This window comes from Lates calcarifer, linkage group LG2 (genome assembly GCF_001640805.2).
Source record: "Lates calcarifer isolate ASB-BC8 linkage group LG2, TLL_Latcal_v3, whole genome shotgun sequence".
Taxonomy (NCBI): domain Eukaryota; kingdom Metazoa; phylum Chordata; class Actinopteri; family Centropomidae; genus Lates; species Lates calcarifer.
This window is the reverse complement of record NC_066834.1, coordinates 10,689,067-10,705,929: the sequence shown is the minus strand read 5'-3', so window position 1 is coordinate 10,705,929 and position 16,863 is coordinate 10,689,067. Positions and strand designations below refer to the sequence as shown.

The 16,863-nt window shown below is 38.0% G+C and overlaps 3 protein-coding genes across 7 annotated transcripts in view; all 3 read right to left on the bottom strand.

The window, feature by feature from the left end:
- Positions 1-7,272, bottom strand: part of si:ch211-210p4.6 (mitogen-activated protein kinase 8 interacting protein 1b) — a 57,718-nt gene extending 50,446 nt beyond the window's left edge. Inside the window, exons 1-10 of one of the 5 annotated variants that reach the window (XM_018683330.2) lie at positions 7,161-7,272; positions 5,522-6,386; positions 4,757-5,054; positions 4,339-4,525; positions 4,043-4,236; positions 3,282-3,793; positions 3,003-3,160; positions 2,746-2,920; positions 2,534-2,601; positions 9-2,431 (exon numbers count right to left, since the gene is read on the bottom strand). In XM_018683330.2, the coding sequence (XP_018538846.1) occupies positions 2,406-2,431; positions 2,534-2,601; positions 2,746-2,920; positions 3,003-3,160; positions 3,282-3,793; positions 4,043-4,236; positions 4,339-4,525; positions 4,757-5,054; positions 5,522-6,386; positions 7,161-7,185 (2,508 nt within the window). In that variant the 5' untranslated portion in view covers positions 7,186-7,272 and the 3' untranslated portion in view covers positions 9-2,405. Of the gene's footprint in view, positions 1-8; positions 2,432-2,533; positions 2,602-2,745; positions 2,921-3,002; positions 3,161-3,281; positions 3,794-4,042; positions 4,237-4,338; positions 4,526-4,756; positions 5,055-5,521; positions 6,387-7,160 lie in introns of those variants that run through there. The other 4 variants (XM_018683331.2, XR_007814469.1, XM_051075318.1 and 1 more) reach the window with 4 other exon arrangements.
- Positions 7,273-8,571: 1,299 nt separating this feature from the next.
- LOC108888044 (guanylyl cyclase-activating protein 2-like) lies at positions 8,572-9,886 on the bottom strand. Its single transcript, XM_018683841.2, has 4 exons — positions 9,600-9,886; positions 9,295-9,444; positions 8,950-9,061; positions 8,572-8,838 (listed from the first exon to the last, which is right to left on the bottom strand). Exons 1-4 carry the CDS (start codon positions 9,798-9,800, stop codon positions 8,696-8,698), a joined length of 606 nt encoding a protein of 201 aa, XP_018539357.1. The 5' UTR covers positions 9,801-9,886; the 3' UTR covers positions 8,572-8,695.
- A 1,138-nt stretch (positions 9,887-11,024) lies between these two features.
- Positions 11,025-13,264, bottom strand: LOC108888034 (guanylyl cyclase-activating protein 2). Its single transcript, XM_018683835.2, has 4 exons — positions 13,067-13,264; positions 12,818-12,967; positions 11,632-11,740; positions 11,025-11,512 (listed from the first exon to the last, which is right to left on the bottom strand). Exons 1-4 carry the CDS (start codon positions 13,262-13,264, stop codon positions 11,385-11,387), a joined length of 585 nt encoding a protein of 194 aa, XP_018539351.1. The 3' UTR covers positions 11,025-11,384.
- Between the last annotated feature and the right edge of the window lie 3,599 nt (positions 13,265-16,863).

The window sequence follows — 16,863 nt, the reverse complement described above, 5'->3', positions numbered from 1 at the left end:
ACACTGTCTTACTTGCATATAGAAGTTTATTGCAAAGAAGTCCAGCATCAAAACAAGCACTGCAGTAGCTTGTGAGAGGATCCGAGCCAATATGGATCTCTCTCCCAACAGCTCTCAACATCAGTATATATATGTGTGTTAGTCGTCTTTACGATTTACGAGGAAAGGCCCTCTCCCTGTTCCTTATATGTATATGTTCATGGCTACTAACCTAAACATAAACCCAAAGAATAGAAAGACATACATGGAGCTTCAGGCATTGCAAAAAAGTAAAAACCATATATGGAACGTCAGACACTACATCAACAACAGTGCCGCTTACAGATTGTACAAAAATAGTTAAGATAACAGGTTGCATTTTAATTTGCCTAACCTATATTAAAAAAGCCCATAGAACATGTTTACATTGAAAAAAATATTAAACATTGCTAATAGGGGTGAATGTAGGCCGTGCAGTATTTTTTCTATTTGTATGAAAACCAATCCTTCTGCATGTCATGACTGTCATATCTATCTATCTATTATCCATCTATCCATCCATCCATCCATCTATGATTGTTTCTTTCACAGGGTTTAATATTATATGTTTTGATTCTGGATCTTTACTGATGCTATAATGTTTATAGTGGGGGAAATTTTCATGTGGGTTTGAAGAAGTTTCTAATGCACAGCATGATACCTATGATGCTAAACTGAGTGAAATGTTAACCAAGGTACTATGTTTCTGAAGGCTGCATCAGACAGAAACACACAAATATAGTGTATAATTTCCATATTAATCTCCACACAGCATGATTTAAACATGGTTTAAAAAAAAAAAAATTTTTTGGGCCTGGTCCTCAGTTGTTGGCACTTAGTTTTGTTTTTCTTTACCCCTAACACCTTATATTTCAGCATTTTTAGTAGGATCCATCTCTTCCAATGATTGTAACAACATTTGACATGCCACAAAGGGATGCAGTGATATTAGAGTCTGTTAGGTCAAAGTTTTTGAGTGGTAAGATAATCACAAAAGTTGCAATCTTTGTTGGAATTAAAAACAAATGTTTGTTGTTTAATCTGAACCAGTACATGTACAAACTGTGATTGGCATTTTTAACAGGCAGTTTGGCATGAATTCAATGTCCAGTTGTGTTTTAACTTGTATGCTGGAAGTCTGAAGACACAGGTGATTAAAATCAGCCAGGTATGCAGAGGTTAATCTTGACATTTTAACACTTAACATTCCCCTGAGCTATATTTCCTACCATCAAATAAGAAGTCTATAGAAGTTGCAGAAATACATTCCTTATTTTTTTTTTTTTTCTGTATTTTGCCATTGTTCTTACCCATTGTAGCACTTCCTGGTCTGGCATAAAGGACCCAAACACATGGCCAGGCTGTCTTTGCAAGTGCCTGTGTGGGGCACTCAAGTGTAGGTAACCATACCCTACCTGAGGTCCCCACTTAGGCACTTACAAAGACAGCCTGGCCTTGCTTGTTTTTCAGCCTGATTAAAAAAATTTGTTCAGATGTGTAGAGTGCCTAGCAGGGAAATTTAATATTCATGGTCAGTAAATTGTATTTTTCTAGACGCATTTTATGTTATAATCTTGCGCTGTCCGTTTGTTGAATACACTTTAGGAAAACTTTTGAGCCTCCTAAATGACTTTGGTAATGATTCTTTTCAAATTAGTTAATGGCCAAACAGCCCCACCTCATGGGCTGAGTGCAAAATTTAAATGTGGGTTTTGTTTGTTTTAAGTAAAGGGATTAAATGCTTGTCAATAAAATATAATAGACCTTTGAAACCCCACTATATTATTTTATATTATTATTATTTTGCATCTTAACAAAACTCAAAACAAGGCTGTTTTCCTTAGTTCACAATAAACTAACATTTTGGACATACAGTATAGAAGTTTGAAAAATAAAGCATCTTCCTCTATGAAAATTGTTTTGTTACTGTGTCTCACTAGCGATTAGTCATTTCTTATTCTTCCTTACGAAGAGACCTTGAAGGCAGCAGGGGCTCCCACAGAGAAGAGAGGGCTTGGAAAACACAGACTAGAAAAACAGAGGTAGCAGCAAGGTGAACACCAGCAGTTGGTATCAGACTGTACTTATCTGAATTATCTGACCTAATTTATTTCTGAAATTGGCATAACTGGTCTGCATGTAACAGGTATAGTTACCACAGGTGATTTAGTGTATGAGAGAGTTTTGGAATCCATTCAATTTTTTTTTTCCAAAATCAAATCAGGCCAGTCATAGTCATCATTGCAATCCTGCTGCCAAGGTAAAATTTCATGGGTAGGGCATCATCATAAATGTCTGTGGTTACGTGACATCTCAGCCATTAAAGATGAACATTTGGAGTCGGTCATCTCAGTGGAGCTGTATTTCTCTCCTTTGAGATTATTTCATCAAACTCCTTGCTGCAAAATGGGAACTGAAGTGAAACCACATTGTTGAATAATTAAAAACAAAAACTCAAAGCAAACATCTTTTTGTAATTTTTCCCTTTAGCTTATATATTCACACATTCATTTACCTTTTGGAAAAATCAGTTCTGTCCGCCGTGTATGGCCTCCCTGGCAAACTAATTTCTCCTCCTTCACGCTGTTTTAAAAAGACAAAAGATAACATATTAAAAGTGGACACATATCAGTCAGAGCCACCTGAACTTAGCTATTTGCACTGATAGCTTCAATCAAATCATGCTTCTTTTGCTGACAACAGAAACAACACGATGTGATTACTTACAGGTTGTATAAGTTGGTGTCGCTGAGCTCCTGCCAGTCCCTCCAGGTGAAGTAGTGTGGACACCCTCTCTCTGGACAAGGTGTGTGCACCTGCTGAGTGAGTCCTGGCCACTGCCTGGACAGCACAAACAGTTTGGACATCACCGCCAAGATCAGATCCCACAGCGACCGAAATTCTGAGGAGAGAAGACAGCTGTCTGTGCTGTAGCCATGCAGAGCATTTGGTCTCATCGTGAAAGAGAGATCATAGATTTTTACCCTCATCCTTCTCAGGTCTCCTGCAGCGTATCTCTATGAATGGATCTCCATCTGTAGTCCTCTGTCTCACCAGAGCCAGCTTGTTACCACAGCAGAAGAGACTCTGCTCTTTCCCCACCCAGTGAGTTGCATACAGGGAGCATGTCTTGACGATCAATCTGATATTTACATACAATTGTAATCAAATGACCTATCATTGTGGGTTTCAGCTATAACTTTAATCACTGACTGTGGTACAGAAAATGACACATGATGAAAATGCGTCCCAAGCTATGTTACCTGTGGAAGAAGCCGTGAGGAATCTCAGGAAGGATGTAGACGTGAACACTGAGATCATCTTGCTTGTTCTCACCCCACTTGTTGGACACTATCAGGTCATCCTTCAGGTACATGGGGAAGAGACAGGCTCCATCCGGATCTCTTTTGGCCACCCTGGCTGACTCCCACTGCTTCACACCGGGGATGAACTCTGCTGCTTGGGGGTTCAGGGGGCTTCCAACAAGAGTTGGAAGGCAGACTTCAAAATACTGAAGTAGGGTGAGTATTATGCCTTCCTCCTTCTTGGTTCCCACCACCTCTCTGATCAAGTCATCATCATCATCATCATCATCCTCGACCAGTTTCTCTAACTCTCTGCGGACCAAGATGCGCATGGCTGCATTGTGTAGGGTCCCTCTGCACCTCAAGTCATCCACCCAGATGAACTTTTGTTTCACCAGTGCCCCCTCCTGCATGAGAAGGTCTCTTGAGACCTCCTCTAGTTGCTGCACCAGGTCATGTCTCACAATGCTCTGTATTTGGAGAAACATATACTACTCCACATATACTACACCACAACATGCAAGCTGAAGACAAAACAGGAGTATACACTTAAATCAGGGTTAAGATAATGGATATAGATGCATTTTGTGATATTGTTTTACAAATTCACCAAAAAAAAAAAAAAAAAAAAATTCAGAGTTAAAGTGTAATTTACAAGTGATGTTATACATCTGTAAAGGGTATATTTTCTCTAATGGAAATAAAAATCAACTGCTGACCTTGAACATTGAGATGAGGAATGAAGGTTGGATAAACACTCTGTCACTCAGTACATTGATGTCTTCATACCAGATGATCACCCCAATTCGGTGCAAGTATCGCAAGAGGAATCGCAAGATGGAGTGGAGACTCTCTCTGCTCAGGCTAACATGGTTTAGAATTAAATCACTCAGTTCATCAAGTAGAACAATACCTGGTATAGAAAACAGAATATATTTTAACTGAGATGTAAAATCAACAGAAGATTTTCTTTAAATTAAGCACGATTAAGTGTGCAGTACTTGGAGTTACTTACCATGCTGTGGAATTTGTTCTAGTGCAACAAGTTTGTGAATGGCTTGCTCCACTTCTTCATAGCTTTTCGGTAAGATACTCTCAGAACACAGAAGCATGCTTTCTGATTGAATGCACATCAAAATATGGCATTTGAGTTTTGCAATATCCTCAGTCTTTGTGCAGTCAAGAGTCACAAGATCCAGGACCTGAAGAGAAGGTTAAGGAGAAGCATCTGTGAAAGGCTGTATAAGCAAGGCAAGACAAGTTAAATTAGACAGTAGCACAAGCCGGGGGGTTTCATAATGCTTTTCTTGGAATGACTTATTTTAAAGATGAAAATAAATTCAGAGGCAACACTAAATTTAGAAATAAAGTTACATATTGTGCAAAAGTAAGATGTTTAAAACATGATATTGTATCCATCAATTCATCATTACCTTCAAATTGTATTCCAAAAGGCAATCCAGCTCATCCACCTGGTCTGTGAAGAGAGAGGGGTCTGTGTTTTCTTCCAGATTTTTCTTCTGCTGTTTTAAGACCATCCTCCTGTTTTCCAACATGGTTTTGACCTTCTCCTCAATGTCTTTCTTCTTCTCCATCACCTCCTCCTGGTCTCTGCACTGGTCACAGTGTGTTCCCACGAGCAGGACCACTGAGTCTGGCACACGCAACTGTATGTTGTTTATCCAGAACCACAGTTGGTCATTGAAAGACTGTGGGTCTACAATGCTGTAACTGATTGAAAATCAGATAATCAGATCAGATAAATCAGATAATTTCATCATAGGTTCATTGCATATTAGCGTTTGTTACTACTAAGAGTCTACAACCAATAGAAGCATCTCTCTGAGGCTGTAATTGGGCATCGTGGTACCAGAGTGCTAACATCAGAATGTAAATATTCTTCATGATGCTTTGGGCACCATGTTTGCTGACATTCTTCTCCTGGCACTTTTACCCAATGATCTTTGCATGTCAAGAAACTCAGTAATGATTGTTCATGGTTCAACATATGTTTGACATGCCTCTTTTTAGGTATCTTGGTAATGCAATTTGACAGTATAGTAACCATCTGGATAAATATGATAGTCTAATATGGTAATCTCATTCATTACCCTATTACCATTACAGAATCAAAAGCCAAAATGATTGGGAACCATTGTTTTAAAAAAGGATTTATCAAAATCATTACACTTGCTCACCTGGCTAAATCAGTAGCCAGGATGACAAGGGCTCGTGGTGTGATGAAGACATGGTGTGTTAGGTAGTACTCCTCCTGCCCTGCAAAGTCCCAGAAGAGGAAACGGACCTCCTCTGTGTACATCTGACTGATCTCAATTCCCTCAGTCCGGTCCTTCACTGCCACCACCACAGGCTTCCCCTCTCTCAGGCTGCGGCAGAGTGTGGACTTCCCTGCCATGGAAGAGCCCAGGAACATGGTCTTGACTGTCCAGGCACTGCGTGTGTTTGGGTTCTTCTCCATTTGATGGAAATAACTCTGAATGTCTGTGACCCCTCCGGAACAGACCTCCTCTGGTGGGCACCTCAGTGGGTTGCCTGTGGCCTTGCACACGGTCAACTCACAGTTACTGCTCTGGAAGAGCTGGGGTGGGAGTTCTGTCAGGTGGTTCTTCTCAACCAAGAGCTCCTTCAGTTTTGTAAGACCAATTAGTGGTTGGATGTTTTGTAGGCAGTTCCTGGAAAGGTCCAGGTAAGTGATACTGGTGCACTGGTTTATATCTGGAGGAAGCTTGACCAAGCGATTGCTGCTGAGTTTTACAAACTTTAACACTGTGAAATGGGGGAAGATTCCCTCTGGAATGGATCTAATGTTGTTTTGGTTCATGTAGAGTATCTCTAGTCTCTGCAGGTATTGCATTTCCTGAGAAAACTCCATTATCTTGTTCCTGGAGAGATTAAGCTCTGTCAGGTGTGTGAATCTGGAGATGCCAATGACCCGTTTCAGTTTGTTCCTCTGCAAATCCAGACTTTTGACATATGTCAGGAGATCCCGAGGAAGGGACTTCAGATTCTGTCCTGACAGGTCATGTTCCTCCCAACTGTTTACTGTGTTGTGAATGAAGAGATTTACAGTATGTTAAAAATAAGATCAGTCCATGCTCTACGATTAAGGGCTCTGAGAGTTTTACTGAGCAAAGTTATCTAGGTAACTCACTAAACCTGTTACCTTCAAAGGAAACAAGACAACCACTGTCATTTGTATCCCACAGTAATGGAAATACAGTTACTGTCATCAATATAATTAAAGCATAATATGGCTGGGTCCCATAGAATACATTTATCTAGTACTGTGATGGTGACATGGCTTTGCTGAAATCCTGAGTTATATATCAAATCCTTTACCATAGGTATCTGTGGTAGGAATCATGTTCACCTTTTGCATCAAGCATATATCTGGCTAAACTGCAAACAATGCTGCATCTCTTTTATGGTGCAGTTTACACTCAGCGCAGGGTTACATACAAAACATTCAGTGGTGTAACACCACTACTGATATGGCTTCCTCCATTGCAGTTTCTGTTCCCTCAAAGTTCACCAGTGCTTAAAGGCTGCTCAAAAGCTCTGCATCGATGTATTGTGCTTTTGCTAGTGAATCCTCTCATTACAATGATTACATTCAATTGAATTCATTTTTGCTAGAAATGTTGTTGTTATAAATTCTGGGTTGAGCCTTTTGTCTGACAAAACAGAATATATGGTTAAAAATGACATAACTTCAAAAAATTATCTACATGATGAAGAGAAGGCCTACACAGACATGTCAACATTCCCAACAGAAATGACTGACCTCTAACATAAAGTGCATGTTAGGTTGCTTACCATTTAACATGGCCATTTTCTTCATTGATATTGATATTTGCAGCACTTTCCTTGTTGGGTGATATCTTGAGGAAGTGTGCTGAGGGTGGAACAGACACAGCTGCTTACACAAGTAGTGAATGATTAATGCAAACCATCAGTTTACCGAACAGAAAGAGGGAAGTAAGATATGCAGTCTCAGTTAACTCACCATACAACAGCACTTTGTCCTGAATGACTCAAGCCTTCAATGGCACGCGTGATGTGCAGCACTTTTTATTCTAAAAACTTCAGATCAGTCATCTGCCCAAACACTAGTTTTTCACTATATGTATTTTTCACTAAATGCTTCTTACTTAATGTTGAGATAGCAACTTATTGTTTGTGGGAAATGAAATAATTGTTGCAGTTCCTTGGCCCATTCATTAATAAAGTTCCCTCTGTGTCATTCTTGATGCTAGCAGCAGATGGCGCCAAAGTTGTAAGTGCTTTACATTGTAGTTCTTTCTGTCACTGTATTCATGCATATTCACTGTGTTAACTATTTCCCTTCTCTGTCTTTGCAGGTTTAGCTCAAATTACAAAATGTATGGTTAAGTCCAGAAGTTTATTTTACTATTAATATTACCTCTCTGCTGATTGTCTGAGTGTGAGTGCTGGTGTGGTCTATTGTTGAAACCTGCATGCACTGCCCAGGCCAGGCTTCATGTTTTTTGAGCAGAGAGCATTGACTGCTCCCCACCTGTTCTGAGCAGTAAGGCCAGGTGGGGAACAGTCCAACAAACCATTCCTGGTGGAACTGCTGCTCAGTAACTTTCAGGCTCCATCCCCCTTTATGCCACCTTTATGGATAAGCAGTATAGATAATGGATTGATGGATAGAACTTTATCTATTGAAATATTTTGTTAATAGTGTAAGCTATGCTTAACATGAGAAATTACTGAGCAGCAGTTAAATATCTGTGTTTCTGTTGAAATATTTTATTACCCACAAGATGTTGCTGCTGCCTTAGGTTTGTTTATTCCTAAAATATTGCATACTGTGATGGGGCCATTTTAATTGAGTGGTAACTTGTATGACTTCTTAAGGGATGATGTTTCTTGGTTTTGTTTCTATATGAAACATTAAAATCAAACATGAAAGTACTTTCTCTCCATTGTAGTTTTAGTAAAAAAAGATACCACACCGTAAGTTATCAATAGCTAGTTACATTCAGTATTTTTTTTAAGAAAAAAGAACATTTATGATTTATAAAATAAGTTATGAACAAACTTTTCAGAGTAATATGAGGCCGCAGATGAAATGATCTTCTGTTGACATAATGTTTAATTTCTTTTGAAATCACATTCTTGAAAAAACAGAAAAAGTGTTTTCCTCAAGATGTCAAAATGTTCAATGTGTCCATCCTGTAGTCACCATTATGCTCTTTTTACACAGTACCACAAAGATGGCAATAGAAGTCCTCTCACATACTGCTTGTCGAAGCACTTATGTTTTCCTCAAAAGTTCCCAATCCTTCCCATTTGGCAGTCTGGTCTGAATATGCTGAGCTCCTTCAGTAAGCTTTAGTGCTCATGAGTTTCTTGTCACACAAGTACCTCTGGACCCATCCGCTGGGATTGACATCAAGATGAAGGAAGCTCTGCAGCCACTGACTCCTCTGAGCCCCCTCGACAAACTCATCCAGTGTAATCTGACCTGTAGCACAAGCAGATTAGATTTGATTTAAATATTTTTAGATAAATATCGCAGAATCTTTTTTTCTTGATGGATTTGGATGTTTTGGTTTTAAGTGTGCAATCAACTTACCATCACTATTCACATCGACCTCTTGAAAGATTTGATCACACACCTGGTCAGCAGTGAGGCTTCCTGTTCCTGTTTCATTAGACACTGAACCTTTCTTTATCTTGTAGATTATCTGAAAGACAAATCCAGGAGTTAGACCAATAATCATCTTGTACTGATAATGCTATTGATGTTTTTGGCCATGCAGCATGGTGTTACAGATGGCAGTGCCTGTCAGTTGGTTAGTTGGTCCAAGAGGATACATTTTTCATCTAGTGCCCAAATTAAAAACACCAGTGAACAATAAAACATAGTATTACTGGTAGACACTGGTTTGTGTGACTACATGAAATCAAGACTTCATACCTTTACAATCTTCTGTAGTTCACTTCTGTCTAGACGACCATTATCATCGCTGTCAAACACCTTGAAAGACCAGCGCAGCTTATCTTCAAGTTTTCCACGCAGAACAAGATTAAGTGCAGCCACATATTCTATAAAATCCATTGTGTTGTCCTGAAAACAGGGAAACATTATTACTGAACTCCCCAGCTTAAAAAAATATGCTTGGCTAGGTTGGGGAGAAGGAGTGTGTGCAGAAAGATGAAAGGAACACAAACTAGGTATCAAATTGTTGAACATTTTACTTCAAATTCAAGTTTGTAACTCACATGATTCATGTCAAATGCTCGGAAGATGCTATCCATGTAGAGTGCTTCAGGTGTACCATTCTGTACTCCAAACATCCTCTTGAACTCATGCAGGTACAAAGATCCACTCGGGCACTCCATGATGAATGACTTGTAGAGATCCTGGATGCTGTTTAACTCCAGTTCTTCTTCCTGTGCCTGTATTTGCTGATTTTGACCCATGCTGTATACAAATTATTCCAAAGTATTCTACCACTGCAGTAAAAACTATGAATTTCTTATTTTGTATTCAAAATGAATGCAGATGCTTTAGTAGAGTAATATCCTGAAGACTGCCTGCAATGAATAGTTCAGTGTCCACCTCATGGCTGCTTCAACAGCTCAGGGCTCTAGAACTGAGGCAAATGTAATAACTCATTCATGTGATGCTTGACCCCTACCAAGAGTGTTATTTTTAGCCCAAGGCTTAAACAAGCTGAGTTTAAAACAGTAATCCTGATGCCTGATCTCATCTTGAGCCTCTGGTGACCCACGGTTATTAGTACACTTAAGTCTATTACTTACTGGGATGATAGTTCATAATAGTGACTTGAGGTCCCTTTCCTTTTCCTATGTGAGAGTGTATGTAACCCACAATATAAATCAAATCTGCAGGTAAATTGCTGTGTAGCTGTTAAGGTTGTCAGGTTACTTGTCTAATAGCTATTGATTTGACTCACTTGTACATCTAAAACAACCTGAATTATCTGTCTTAGACTTTGTCAGATGCACAGTAAGTATTTCTTGGTCTTGCTTAGTAAAGACATTAATAAGTACTTAACTTGGTTGATTGCTTGCATCTTTCTCTCTGCTTAATGTGCATATACAGCTTATTTGTTTTTTTACTGTGTTTTACTGAGTATGCATGGGAAGAGTTGATACTTATACCCTATAAGTATTGAATTAGTGCTCGACTCATAAAAGAAAATTACACTTCAAATTGTTTTGTTTATGTTGTTATTATGAGTATTGACCATGTTTTATTATGACTTGATGGCAAGACTGTAGTTTGCCTTTAGATGGAGTCAGTGAGCCCTACTACAGAATCTACAGCATAACTGACATGATGGCATTCCCAGGGGTTTATGGTTGATGGTGGTTCATCAAATGGTGTCGGTTCTCGATCAGGACAATGATGCAAAACACCTCTAATGAAGACCCGAGTGTGTAAGTTAGGTCTATTTTAGAGGGACATAAACAGATCTTTTATTTTTTATTTTTTAATGGGATTCATTTATCACTGAAGTAATCAGGTAAAACAACATTACATTAGAGTATGGGCTTTAATTCAATATTCACAAGAATGATATTAATATGTCCAAGTAAAATTAAAAAGTAAAAAACAAAACACACACACACACACACACACATACACACACAGCAATAGAAAAGCAGACATTATAATCATTCATTATTTACATATTGACACTTTATAAGATACCATAAGAGCATAAGAAGGCTGTGACTTGTTTTTTTAAGATTTCTTTTTAAAGTGATGCTTAATTATTATTATAGTTGTAACTATGAAAGGAGAATAGTGTAAATAGTGTATACAAAGTAAAATGTCATAATTACACATTTTCCCCTGTATTCATGCCATTTATTACAGTCCTATTGAGATTGTAAGTGCTAGTGTTCCTTCTTCTCTCACAGTCTGTGAATGTGCAGCTGCATAGGCTGTGTGTTTGATACATTTTGTAGATGTAATTCAAAGCCTGGATTGTTCTCCCTTTGTCCACAGGGGACAGGCCTATGCGCTTTGACAGTTCAGAAGTGTGCACTCCTTCTTCTCTGCTCTAGTACCCACCCTGCAGGGTTCATGTCCAACTTCAACATATTGAGCACCCAGGGGTCCTGTTGTGCACCTCTAATGAACTCTTCCATGTTAATATGTCCTGTGGAGCAAAAAAAAAAAAAAATGAAGAAGGACTGATATTTTCTGATGATACAACAAAATATCGAATTGAAAGTGCTTTCACTACATTGTCAGTGTGACATGTAACTAAAAGCTTACCATCTCCATCACTGTCGACAGCCTCTAATATTCGATCCACAACCTCATCTACTGTAAGCTGTGGATCACCCATCTCTGCTTTTGTGCCTTTCTTTATCCGATAGATGCTCTAGGTGGAGAAAAAGAAAGAGAAAAAGAGAAGAAAATGTTGTATTTCATATCATCACAGACAATTTTTTTATCAGCCACATTTAAGCATAAACTGTTGCATGATACACTCAATCGATGACTGATATTGAAGTATATTTAGTGATATATTTAAATAACATAGCATTGGTACTGCAACATTATGTTTCCTTTGGTTTCATATCTATTGATCTCTTTCAGCTATAAATCTGGAATATATCTGATCATCTTTAGCACTCTGATGTTATATGTTTAGTCGATGTACATCATATATTATTATACACTGCTTTAAATGAAAAATAATTCACCAGAGAAAAGATGCAGATTCATATGCTAACAGTTAAAATACACAAGAGTGACCTGGCATTCAGAAAATGAGTACAGGTCCCTCATTCACATATTTTAATATGCTCTTTTTATCTCTATAAAAAATATATGGTAAAATGAGGATTTGGAATCCAGTGGAGAAACAAATATTTCTGTTCAGACTTGAACCTGAGATGGCTGGTCCACCAGCACATTTTCAGATCTGCTGACCTGCAACTAGCTACCACAGTGATGACAGAATTGTGTAGCTACAGTGAATACCAGTACCAATACTCATCATAAATTCAACACTTAAGCATGACCAGTAAAAACATTCTATATTATCTCCATCCATTAAAATTATCCTTAATGCTTTGCGTACCTACAATTCAGAATCAAAATCAGAATCAGACTTTATTGCCAAGTAAGTTTGCACATACAAGGAATTTGTCTTGGTATATCGACAGTGAATATGGGACAACTAGAGGGGGTTCACAGCCTGGTTATGCAGAGGTGGGGAGACAGTGGGTACAGTGGCACAGTGGGAGACAACACTGTATCTTAGATGTAGATGCTGCAAATATCATACACTGAGCTGCTTAATTGAGTGCTTCAGTCTGAACTTGAAACTAAATACAACTCTGTAAAAGAGGAACTTACTATGAAGAAGAATCTCCTTTTTCTAATCTAGTATTCTAACTAAAACTGACACCCCAGTGTTATTTTGTTTTAGTTGACCTTTAGGCAGACTTACATCAATTATTGACCGTAGTTCATTCCTATCCACGTAGCCATTGCTGTCTTTGTCATACACCTTGAATGACCAGCGCAGTTTATGCTCCAGGTCTCCACGGAAAACAAGATTCAATGCTGCTACAAACTCAAGGAAATCAATTGTATTGTCCTGAAAAACAGGTTGAATGAGAAAAAAAACTGGGTCATATTTTCACATTTTGGTAAAGATGCACAGTAAGCCAGGCTGTAAAAGCTTTTACTCTCTCACCCCATTTTTGTCAAAAGCTCGAAACATGTTTTCTGCATATTCAGATGCTTCTCCTGTTGGGTCCACACCAAAGAAACGCTTGAACTCATGCAGAAAAAGTAGTCCACTTGGGCACTCCATGACAAACTTTTTATACATATCCTGAAGTGCTTTGACATCAATTTCCTCATTGTTCTCTGTTTGCTGTGTCTGCCCCATGGCTGGCTTGTAATTCAGCAGTCCATAGTCCTGTAGCCTTGGATACGCTATATTGCATTGGGGTGGCCAGACTTGAATTGGGCACCTCATGCTCTTAGGTGTTTTTTTATAGGCCTGACGCTGTGGAATCCCAAAGCTCCAGTTTACGTATGAGACAGGTGATTAGAGTGGCCTTGAGATTACTATGGTATTATGTTGGTGGGGTTTCCTCTCCCTGAGTTAATTAGGTTTATAGCTAAATGTAGGTCTAGGCCAAACACATAAGAGTGGCAAGTACATTAAAGCATGTGCATTTCAATAGTGTGGACTACAGTATATTTGTATATATTTTTAAATTCAGGTTTTTTTCTGACAACTGCTGCTTGCTGTTACGGGACATTTGATTAATGAGACCGGAGTCTGCTGATTAGAAAATCAAAACAAAGAGCCAAATAAAGCTAAAGTGCTCTGTGGAGCTACAGAGTTGAGTGCTGATTCTATGGGGTCATGTACAGAAAAATATTTAATCCATGATAAAAAGCCATTTTGAAATATGTCATTACTGATCTCGTTTTTCAGTTTTTCATCATTATAGGGCATATAGTTATCATCAGTTCAAACAAAATAAATAAATAAATGAATAAATAAAATATTAAAATGCTAACATGCTAAACAAAGATGGTGACATTATGCCTGCTTAGCATCAGAATGTGTAAGCAGATACGCATGTTGACATTAGCATTTAGCTCAAAACAATTCCGTGCCCCGGTAGATACAGCCTCAGAGCAGTTATCCTGGCTGTGGGCTTAACCTGACTTATAATTAATCTTTTGTTTAGTTTTGTCAAGCCTGCTATTATTCAGATAAAATAAAACAAGAGAACTGTCCTGACTCATCCTGTTAACTGAGTGCTTTTTATTCAGTCAACACTTTGAAGCAGCACAGGGCAGGCACAGACACATGGCTGAATTTATCTGCCAAATGGCTGATGTCCAAGTCTATTGCTGTCCTTAATCAGTCTCAGTGTTGTTTTTTTCAGTTCAGAAAAAAAGAAGATAAGACGATCTAGGCCATGCTAATTTGGAATTGGTATATCAATCTCTTTTAATTAGATTGCATTAGCTCGGTGGATCGGCTAGGGAGACAAATCCTATAGAAGGTATGGATTGAGAGGATCCGTCAGTGTGTCCAAATTAACCATTAATGTCCAACAGCTTTTTGAGAATATCTTAGTCCGTTTTACACTTCGGATGATTTGTTGAATGCAGTGCCTGCTGCTAACACAGACCGCTAAGTGTTGTTGTTATTGTTTGTTAGACGACTACTCAATAAACCTTGAGTTATATTCGCATTTCATGGGAATGTAGGAAAGGAAATTGTCATATTTTCTCATAATAGGTACTGCAAGAGTGCCCTTCAGCAAGGATCAGGGTAAACCCTTGTAATTCTGTAGTGTCAAATGATTCTCCTGGTTGTTTAATCTTTGTGGTTATGCAAAAGATTTTTTAAAAAATGGAAATAAATGGAATAAATGTGTTGTTGTATAGTGGTCTGCTAAAATGTTGCAGCCTCTGTCACACTGAAAAATAGTTCAACCACTGATTTCTTGCCCACAAAAGCGCCGTTCACGAGCAATCAGGATGAGCTGGGACTAAAAATCTCTGATCTGTTTAATAATCCCAGATGAATAATTTGGGATTTCATTCATGCTTAAGTCTCATTTGTCACTGAGCATTGTTGCATTGGTCGTTGTGTACTTGGGGTGCTGTATTAACAGTGTGATCCACATTGAAATCCCTGAGAGTTGATTAGAGGTTACTAAGATTATCACACAACAGGAGGTCCACTAGAATGATGTCTATAACATATATTTGAACAACAGCTAAATGTCTCTTTGGTGATGCTATATTGTATATCTGGCTCTTTGTGCTAATGGCTTTGATATTCACATATAAACTACAGAATTTGCAATGATGGATACATATTAAATTGCTTTATTCTTTGACAGCATATCCATGCAGTGTAAGGTTGATGGTAGTTAGCAACCTGCACAGCCTTTAGCAATTAAGTAGTGGATCATACTACTGGTTCTTTTATACATATTTTGAGTGCATAATTCACCACTTTCATCACAGGTGATAAATTCCTCTGTTTTGTATGAAAATATTGGGTGGCCCTCTTAGGCTGACAGAAGGGAAACACACTATATATTATTTATCTAGTTCCACTGCCAAATCATTTCTGCTCTCTAATTACATCTAAATACAGTTATTATAATGTTAATATAACCGTAGATGAACATCTATGCTGCATGTTCAGAAAAAGTGGTTTTAAAGACTAATTGAAATTAAAATGTATCTTTTCTTTTGTACACTTTAATAGATTTTCACTTAAGCAATATTTTTTTTTCATATGTCACCACTGTTCTGTGTATGTTAATTGTGTGTGTCAGTGCTCATACTGTACATATTCTCATGTGCTTGAATAAGACATTTTAATCTCAAAGTTTGCCTGTTTGAATAAAGGATTGAGTGAATAAAACTTGTAGCTCTGACTCTTGGTGTGGACAAAGATGTAGATGAGGACACATGCAACTGCTCTGGCTGACGTTTATCTGGCAGAGTGGTTTTGTTAATGATATTAACTGAAGCTTTGATATTGCGGTTGAGGTCAGGAATCTCTTAAGACCTGGTAACAAGTTTGGCAAGTGAAGCTGTATAAATAAGAAAGACCTGCTCTTTAATCCCAGATCTTCATTTGAGAGTTCGTATGTGACCTTCCTCCTGATGGTTCTTTTGTGAATGATGTCCTAAAAGAGAATTTGTTATTTTGCATAATGTTTACTGTTACTAAGTTTATGAATACTATATTTACTCACTGTATGTGTACTGATGTCATATAAAAAGATATTTAGTCAAAATGAGTGGAGAATATGTTTCATATGATTGATTTATCCCAGACTTGCAAAACAACTGCAACCCTTTCTCACCTCTGTATTTTGGTGAGCTCATAACTATATAGTGTTATGTGTTAATGAATTACTTGTCAGTGACTTTTACAGCCCTATATAGTATGCATTACTTTGTATCATTTACATTTACTGGAAGAAATTTGACAAGTACTGCACATGATCATTCTCTATATCCACTGAGTGGAAAGTAAATGTATTTTTTTACATGCAACATTATGCACTTTCTGAACTGTCAGAAAGCAAAATCACCCACCAACCTTTGGATCTAAAATTGGCTACACCATTGTGGCCAAGTTTAGAGAAGGTTTTAGTCTGTCTGTAAGAGGATTTAGTGAAAGGCATCAGGGGTTATTCTATTCATGTCGTATAGTTGCCAAGAAAAGAAACGACAGCAAGAAAGAAAAAGAAAATGAGGTAATTACAATTCTGTGATAATGTGATGCTTATATATTTCCACAAAACACTGTAGATATAGTTTAATTGTGTCAACAACTATATTTAATGTTTATTTTGGACAAGGACAAGAGCGTAGCAAGAACCAATGAACTACTGTAACACATTACAGCATTTTTATCCTAAGCTAGTTTGTAATGCTGATTCCTAGTTTGGCCTTTAAAATACAGTTTCCACAGACTTGCATAATACTATT

Coding starts and splice junctions, on each gene's coding strand:
- LOC108888044 (XM_018683841.2), bottom strand. CDS start 9,800: ATGGGTCAAAATCAGCAAATACAGGCACAGGAAGAAGAACTGGAGTTA. Junction 9,445..9,599: donor GAGCATTTGACATGAATCAT/GTGAGTTACAAA, acceptor CCCTGTTTTCAG/GACAACACAATGGATTTTAT. Junction 9,062..9,294: donor AACTACAGAAGATTGTAAAG/GTATGAAGTCTT, acceptor TTTGTCTTTCAG/ATAATCTACAAGATAAAGAA.
- LOC108888034 (XM_018683835.2), bottom strand. CDS start 13,264: ATGGGGCAGACACAGCAAACAGAGAACAATGAGGAAATTGATGTCAAA. Junction 11,741..12,817: donor AACTACGGTCAATAATTGAT/GTAAGTCTGCCT, acceptor TTCTCCACCTAG/AGCATCTATCGGATAAAGAA. Junction 11,513..11,631: donor TGTCGACAGTGATGGAGATG/GTAAGCTTTTAG, acceptor TTTGCTCCACAG/GACATATTAACATGGAAGAG.